General features: G+C 41.9%; 1 protein-coding gene across 1 annotated transcript; it reads left to right on the top strand.

Moving 5' to 3' along the window:
• Positions 1-2706: 2706 nt before the first annotated feature.
• vgll4l (vestigial like 4 like) lies at positions 2707-6545 on the top strand. The gene is made up of 5 exons (XM_040019362.1): positions 2707-2895; positions 4503-4626; positions 4758-4995; positions 5530-5602; positions 5755-6545. The coding sequence occupies exons 1-5, from the start codon at positions 2829-2831 to the stop codon at positions 6054-6056; spliced, it is 804 nt and encodes a 267-aa protein (XP_039875296.1). The 5' UTR covers positions 2707-2828; the 3' UTR covers positions 6057-6545.
• The last annotated feature ends 2262 nt before the right edge of the window (positions 6546-8807 follow it).

The raw sequence follows: 8807 nt of genomic DNA, 5'->3' as shown, positions 1-8807 counted from the left end.
TTTTCTGTCATTATCCTGCCCACCATGAAGGCATGCCCAGGCAATGCATCTGTCAGGTAACCATCAGTACACACTTTCGATTATTCAGAAAGGGGAATGCTCAGAAAGGGGAATGCTCTTTGTGCTCTTTGTGCTCTGTGGTGTGTCGCACACAGCTACTTTATCATGGATCATACAAGGAGGTTTATGATAGTTATTGACGGCGTCATTTATTTATTGGTGTTTTCCTCGGGTGTTTTCTTGCTTGCAGTCACCAGTGGAGTGGAGTCTCCTCACTAAATTAAAATATAGATTAGTGTTGCAAGTTTGGCTAGGCTAACAGAAAATAATTATTTCAACTTTTACCCAAAGTGATGAGGCTACTTTCTAACTTAATGAATGCCCTACCTTTATGTTTTTCTCTGCAAATGTGTTTATGCCAAAAGAGAGATCATGGTATGCTGTGTGTGCTTAAAAAAATCAGATGGAAACTGAACAAACAGGGGATAAAAAGAAGTCACAGGCCTAAACTACTATCTGCAGCAGATGGGCATTTAAAGGTCATGGCTTTAAGAAGTCTTCCTTTAAAATCCAGCAAAGAACTGGCGGAGGTCCTGAGGCATGCATCTGGAACTTCAGTGATCGTTCTGTTTGCTGAAGCCTCATCAGAAATGGCCTCTGCTTAAGGGTGGCTGTAAAGAAGCCGTTCTTAAGGAAGGGAAACAGGGGGGGAAGGCTGCGGTACACAAAACTACACTAGAACTGGACTGAAAATCAACAGGTCTTACTTAGAAAATTTAGGTTTTGGTTCAAATCATCATCAACATGTTCAGAGGAGGTCAGGAGAGAGGTAAAGCAAGTATCTACAGCCATTTGTAAAACACAGTGGAGGCTCTGTTGTGGTCTGAAGCTGCTGAAATGCAGAAGTGTTAAAGATCTTGTCAAAATTTAGGAAAATATGAACAAGAAGGAAAAGTGAGATCTGGATCCACCATCTGGAAATTATCTGATTGGCAGCAGCTTCATTTGTCAGCATGACACTGATCTCCAGCTCACTGTACAGTAAATTCATACCTGAGTAGAAAAACACATCAGTCATGAATTGGAATTCAACATTATTGAAGGAGTGTGAGATCATCTCTACAGAGATTAGAACAAGAGACAGAAACATCCAAAGAAGAGCTTTGAATATATTTCAGGAAGTCTGGAGAATTATTCCTGAAGACTTCTTAAAGAAATGATGAGAAAACGTACCTAAGTGAGTTCAGGCTGTGTTAAAGAATAAAAGTGGTCATAGCAAATATTGACTTTTAAGCTTATTAGAATTGTATAAACTATGTTTTTGTTCTTTATACTGTATGTTTCCATATAGCAATAAATCTTGTTTCCCTAGCAAAATATAAAGAACTGAGGGGTGACTCAAGACTTCCTAGAACATCCTCTTGAGCAATTACCGTTTCTGATGTGTAAGCATTACATTACCCCAGTGACTATATGTTATCAGCTGATTAAGAGTGTGAAGCCCTTTATCATGTTTATATAATCAAAACTAGTAGCAGTATTTAATTTCTGTTTAGTATAAAACTAAACCCAGATTCTTTGTGGCTGTACTGAAATTGTAGAATACGTTTTTGTTAGTACAGCAAGCCAAAATGCCTTGATTGCCGCTGGACAATCGTTGCAAAACTAGAACTTCTACAACTTCCCTGGCCAGTTGCAGATTTATAACCACATTCATTTCATTTTTAAAACGTTAAACTGCATTTTTCCCCCCACAAGTTATTTTCCTACCCCTGACCGTGCTATTGCTTTGTACGACATAAGGGGGCACTGTTGAGCTTAAATTAAACCTAATATTTTCCATGCACGTATGAACAGTGGGACTTCTAAAAGAGTAGCTTTTTATCACGTTAAACAAAATTCACCAACCTGTTAGGGTAAAACTCACAAGTAGAAATCTCCCACTTGTATATCAACAAAGTCCAGACAGCACAAAATGGTATTTCTCAATAAGTTTTGCAGATACACCTTAAAACAATGACATTAAAATTGATTCCCCCCCCCCTTTTCATTAGAACTAATGTCACGTATCTAAGTGAGCTGCCTCCGAGGCCTTCTACATGTCGTCAGACTCGCATTACACTCTCAGAAGATTTTTTTTTTTCTCATGGCAGCAGCAACATTTTCAGTACTTAGGGAGTCTTTGTCTGGCCATCAACAAAAGCCCTCGGATTACTGGTGAGGCAGGCTCAGAGTACAGCTGCATGCGTGTATGGGCAGGTCAGAAGAATGACTGGAGCTCCGGTGGGCTAAGCACTCGGAAAAATGCAGTTTGGTGAGATTGCAGATTAGGAGGGAGGTGGGAGGGGGACAGGTGTTGATTCCATGGGGAAACCCGCAGGCACACTCTACAAGGAACTGAAAGAAAATAATTGATGACCGGGGGGGGGGTGTTTGTTTGTTTTTTCAGGATGGAACCTTTCGTATAAGAGAAAGTGCCGAATAAAGCAAACAGTTCTCTAATCAGAGTAAAGTCTGGTATACTGTGACATTTAGCGCCTTTTTTCTACTTTAGCGATGGGCCTAACCGCAGGCACATTCCCAACTGTACAGTAATAATAATGAGTGAACCGGGGCTTCTCATTGGCCCGGGGAGCAGCCAATGGAAAGGCAGGAAATGAGTCACAGGTCTGTCCGCACTCACCTGATACTTTACCTGACGGCGCTCAGACCCAGCGTCTCATTACCTTTCCAATACAGTCTATAACTGAGGCTCTTTGTGTCCTGTAAAGTCCAGCAGTCAAGGTGTTCCTCTGTATTTGGGCTCAGCAACACAAAGATAAGGAGAAATGGCTGTGGCTAACTTCCAATACATAACTCGGATGAGCAGTGGCTTCAAGGTCTACATTTTAGAAGGTAAGCTCGATTTACGCTTTTTTAAAAATGTCCTCATGTTTCTTGATGACAGTGGATACTTGGATCTGTGGAAATAAATCTCTGCTGTGGTTGTGCCATATCATTTACTTATTTGTATGTGTATTTAATATGTATTTCTCAATATGATATGAACTATATACAACATCTGTGTTAATTAAGTGGCATTTAGTCTGTCTGTGATATTTAGGTGAAGTCAGGCAGAAAGAATCAGATACAGTGACAATCAAATGACAGCGATAAGTAAACAATCAAGTATATGTACTGCTAGAACCACGTTTGGCTTTTTCGGTTAATATATTTAATACACTGAATCTTACATACAGACTCTGTAAATACTCACCTGAGGCTTTAACTGAGATTTTCTAAACCATGCGTTTCTGTTGGGTAACAATAAAATCAGATTTAAATGCAGTGAACCAAAAGGTCAGGAAGCATTTTCCCTCTGCTAATAAGGAAGAAATAACCATGCCCGAGGCATTAGAAAATCAGCATAGGTGTGGTTATACCTACCCCCCTCCACAAAGCCACACTGTGTGAAGGAATAGCTCACATGTGCTATTGGAGAGTTTAGATGTTAGGAAATGTGAACTGGAGTGAGCAGTGTGGGCGTGAAGGCTGTTTTGTTTTTCTCTAGGAATGCAAAACCAATTTAAACAGACTGTCTCAATTCAGTGTGGCAGCACAGACTATTGTTTCTTTAAATACATCCAGTGGCTGATTTGAATACAGTTTAGCACTGCTGCCATCCCGTCAGTGTGGATTTCCAAGTGTTAACAGAACATACAGTGCAATTGTGCTGCCATTACATTTTCAAACAGTGCTTGTGTTTTGGCTGCATGCATTACACATCAGCCTGGGGATGTGACTGCAGGCTGATTTGCCCAAACGCCCCCCTGTGTGGCTTTGGTTGACATTTGATGGGTGATAAACCTGCAAAAGACTGAGACATCCAGCCCATTTAGTGCGTCTGTCCTGCACTGTAGACATGCTTTAAACTCCTCTGATTGAACAAGCCACTGACATCAGCAGCTGCCTGTCGATGTGTTTCGACTTGTGTAATTGCAAAGATCCAGGATGTGTACGTGTTTCGCCTTGATGGCCTTTTCACAAATGGTTGACGCCCAAATCGGGGTCCTCAGACACTGAGAGCAGTTTGATGTTTTTGCACTCCATCCAAACAGGGGGAAAAAAAACTTGTTTGCGTGTGACTGGGCTGAATGCCAATATGTAGAAAAACAACATTTACCGTTAGCATTGAATCAGCTGTGAAGTGTTGTAACCCTCACTGATCAGGTAAATCGAGTTCTACAGCTTAACGGAGTTTACGATTAACGGTGACAAAAAAAAAAACGCTTTCCCACGAAAAGCAGTCGTGCAAGTTGATGTCATGGATCAAAACAAGCAGTTAGTCATCACTGCTTCACATCATTGCCAGTTAGATACAATCACAAACGTCACAATATACCGTCAGTGATCTGACGTAGGATCGGCGTTGGCAAAGGGACCGCGGGCACCCCTGATGGGGTCGTGTTTCTTTGAAAGTCTGCGTGCTTCTTCTAATCCCGCATTTTAATTTTGCTCTGCAGGTCAGCCTCATCTCAGAAGCGAAGACAGATACAGACATATGACACATGACCGGGCTCGAACCCAAACGGTGTATCCAATCAAACGCAAGCGCAGCCACGAGAGAGGTCTGACTTTGGAGGAAAGGTTGGTTGAGCTGTTTAACTTTCCTAAGAACATTTTCTTTTGATAGATTCAACTTATTAAATGCAAATTTTGTCAAAAAAAAAAAAAAGACAGCAACGAGGGTCTGAAACTCTTTCAAATAATTGTTTCAGACGAGAGCGAGCGATGAGCCGAAGCAGGCTGGCCCAGAGAGCAGCCCCAGCAGTGTTCAGCAGCCAGCAGAGTCCAACACAAACCCTGAGTCCAACACCCAGCCCCACCAGCCCTCTGCCCACCCATGTGTACTACACACCAGTCATGGATGAACCCCTTGCCCTCATCAAGAAACCCAGAAAAGAAACTGAAAGCACAGAGGAAAAGAATAAAGGCACCTCTTCCAGTCAAATCCAGGTAATTCAGCAAAGCCTGTCTAGAACTCAGGGTATTTAGGAGGTCATACTGTTTACCCTACTGTATAACCTCAGCATAGCTTCAGGCCACCAACCACAGGGGTCCATTATCTGTAGTCAGTGAATCCAGCTGCACAAGCATTCTGCGTCTAAGTGTGTCTGCAAGCCTAAGCTTGCCTGAGCTATGCAATCCAGCCGGATTCGGGAAGAAAATGTGAGTAATGGAGGGAGGAATGCCATCAACAAGACCAAACAGACTGCTTTCTCTCTGACCTGTTTATGCCACCACACTGGGAGGGAGCTGACTTTCACGCGCAAACCCAACCAGTTTAATCGGTTTTCAGATCGTGTTGTTTTTAATTTAAACTGTTGCAGTTGAAGAGCGAGTACACAGTCAGGTTTAGCCAAAGTCAGAACAAAAACACAAAGTTTGTGGAATGAAACGAAAGCTTAAAACCAGGGTTACAACCTGTGCTTCAAGTCTAATTACTTTGAGTCTAATTACTGACCCATTTCTTTTTCTTTTTTTTTCCAGATACGTCCCTCTGTGATCACTTGCGCCTCCTCGTTACGAAACCCCTCTTCAAGATCCGTGGGCCACTCATCAGGTCAGTCTCACACTCACTTGGAATGAGCTCATTTACCCAGAAGGTCACTCCCTAGTCATCACACGTGCCTCATAGCACAGCCATACCACGCACTTTTACTGACTCACTTAGGTGTGTATGTAAAGGTTTGCCATTCGTCTTCTATATTGCAGTGGTTCCCAAAGACAACTATGATAACGTCCTCGAGGAGCATTTCCAGAGGAGTTTGGGTGTTCACTACCAGAAAGCTCAGTCCCAGCAGCTCTCCATCAGCGTGTCCGTTGACGACCACTTTGCCAAGGCTTTGGGAGACAAGTGGCTACAGATTAAATCCAAGTCTTCCTCCTGTTCTTCCACACCGCCCAGCAGTCCAAGTGTCACTCACTCCCCCACCTACAGCCACAGCCCAAATCTGTGCCGCAAAGAGTCCACAAGCAGCTCAGTGCTAATGCCCAGCCACTGGTCTGTCAATTAAAGTAGAAATGGCATCTGATCCTGGTGGAAACTGGACTCTTTGAGACTTTTAACATTTCACTGCCACTCTGCAGACTGCTCTGCTGTCTGTCTGGCTGCAAATGCCAGTGCAGGAGTTGACAGAGCGAGCTTACAGATGCAGGAGTTCTGTCAATTTGGATCTCCGCGTCTACAAGCTTAATACAGCAACACAAACAAATGTAGCATTATTTGGGACATCGACATATTTTGTTACATTTCTATCCTCCGCTTGCTTGATAGCATTTGAAAAGCTGAGATAATGTAGATGGTGATGTGGGATGATTGGGGGAAAAATCCTTTACATTTCTTTTTGTAAATGTGTCATTTCTCTGAATGCCAGTTACACTGTATTATATTTATAATCTGATACCCCTGGGTGCTTTACAGTCTAAGTGACTAGCCTATCTGCTGTAAAATGTGCTTTTAAACTGTACACAAACCAGACGATTAAAAAGACCTAAAATTCATATCTCATAAACCATTTTTGTGTTTTTGTTCCCTGAGTGTGAATGGTCTGGACAACAAATGTCTCCAGAAAATGGGACGTTGAAATGAAAATGAGTAAAATGAAACAAATCTCCTTTCAAACTAAAGGGACGTGAATCCAAGGACACCTTGTTAAGATAGGGCAGGGTGGCATACCAGACAACCTAATTTCAGTAGTGAGTCAACGTGTGTCTAGAACACATCCGGCACTGCGTTTTAACTAGCGGTTGATGCCACACACAGGAGTGGAAATTAAATGGATGTACGGGTAACTCATTCTGTACTTTTTCCTGGAGGTTCTACAGAATGTAGGGAGCAAGTTCCAGCAGGCACAAAGCTTGTGCTTTGACATTCCTGTCTCCTGAGAAAATGACTGTGTAAGATCCTACAGATCCTGTTTGGCAAGGGATAGGAGGGAGGGAAGAGTGGAAGAAAGGGTTGGGCTAACATAGGCCTGAGCATGAGAACCAGCCACACTCTTCAGTTACTGATTTGCATGTCCTATCTTGCCTAATTTTAAATGTAAAAGGAAACATAACAACAACAAAAAATTACAGTGTTGGGCTAGCTGAAAAGAAGTGGGGATTAACCCAACTGTCATGAAAAGCTGAGCATATAGGGGAGAAAGCTTTAAATCAGGGGTAAGTTGAAAGAGCAAAGTGAAAATCCTCCTACTTTAAAACAACTAAAGCTAAGTATTAAACGTTGGCTTTACTCACTTATGTGGCTTTAGTTTAAAGATCTGCGCAAAAACCTGAAATCCACCAAACGATGATGTGAAGTTTGCACCTAACAGACTGTGGAGGGGGTGCATGCATACAGCAGCAAACAGTGACCAAACTGCTGATTATTCATTTTTCTCCTTAAGACACAAACTGGTATTTCCACTCATCAGCCCGCGTAACCTGAACACGGACAGGAATGCCACCTAGAGGCCCTCGGGTTACCCATATACGGCCGACTTTGTCAATGACAAATGGTCTCTTGTTGCATTATGGACGAGTCAAATAAGCAAAAGCAGAGCTCTGTGGGTAAACCTTTTGATGGGGGGACCTTAAGAAACTTAAGGAAGAGGATAATGCTTTACCCAGTTTACCGCTAGGAGGCGACTGAACATCCCTCTTCATTAATAATCCATTTCACATGTGCTCTCATATGCTCTGACCAATGCAGCGTGAGTGAGTGTGTGTGTTTACTTTTCATTGAATGTTTTACGAGGAAGTAATCTATCTAAAAGGAAAAATGGGTGTGATATTCAGTGCTAAAATGAATCTGTGAGTCGACCACATTAGCTAATATTTTTGCACCAGATAAAGTCATACACTGGATTACACATACACTCTGTTTAACCAGGGTAAAATATTAACATGTCTCATATATCAACCACCGCAGTTCAGCACAGCTAAGCTGAAAGTGGCTCACAGATATAAATTATATAGATCAACCTGCCATGAGAATGTCAAGAGAAGGGCTTCTCATGCTGCTGCAAAACAAAATGCACATTGTTGTGTGAGGCAACAGGGGCTGGTAATTACAATCCTAAATACCTCAAACATGACAGAAAACACCATTTAACTCGTAGCAATAGTAATTAAGTATGCCTCACTATACAGGAGATTGACTAACCTTCTGGGAAAGTTCCTTAATTTCTCTGGTTTGTCAAAAGTTAGGTCTCTGTAAACAAATTGAGAGACTTTTTCTAAACAGCTTCAATTCTAAGTACTAATCTCCTGAGAAGATGATTGCCTGGAAAGATTGCGTCTCTGCGCTGTGGCTTTGTGCTCGGTTCGTTTTTCAGAGTTCGTCTTCGAGCTATGTACTTAAATGACAAAAAAGATAGTTATCTCGGATAATTGTTTAAATACAGATCATTTGGATTTACGCTCACAATCCCTGACTGGCAGCATCGTTCGTGGCTGCAAGTGAATATGATAAGAAAGAAGCCCTTTAACGCAGCTCTGTGCTCATCCCCAGTTTCTGGAATTGCTGTTTATACGGAGCATTATGTGCGATCTAATCTTTAATATTTTGTTAGACAATAAACCTCTGTGAACATCGAAATGTAATGAATAAAAGAAATGAATAAACATTAAACAAATTATAAATATAATACATAAAAGGCACAATCAGTGGTGTGTTAGTGAAGGGCTATAACAAGTAAATATGACTGGAAAACCTTGCAAATGCTCTTGTTATGTAGAGCGTCTGATATTAAAGGAATAATGTGGATGAACACCACATGGGC

This window comes from Simochromis diagramma, unplaced genomic scaffold (genome assembly GCF_900408965.1).
Source record: "Simochromis diagramma unplaced genomic scaffold, fSimDia1.1 OVJJ01000822.1, whole genome shotgun sequence".
Taxonomy (NCBI): Eukaryota; Metazoa; Chordata; class Actinopteri; order Cichliformes; family Cichlidae; genus Simochromis; species Simochromis diagramma.
Note: the sequence above shows the minus strand (reverse complement) of the source record. Positions and strands in the feature narration are given on the sequence as shown.

Excerpts from the sequence above, each read along its gene's own strand:
- vgll4l (XM_040019362.1), top strand. The coding sequence starts at position 2,829 with ATGGCTGTGGCTAACTTCCAATACATAACTCGGATGAGCAGTGGCTTC. Across the intron at positions 2,896-4,502 it reads CAAGGTCTACATTTTAGAAG|GTCAGCCTCATCTCAGAAGC; the intron begins GTAAGCTCGATT and ends TTTGCTCTGCAG. Across the intron at positions 4,627-4,757 it reads GGTCTGACTTTGGAGGAAAG|ACGAGAGCGAGCGATGAGCC; the intron begins GTTGGTTGAGCT and ends TAATTGTTTCAG.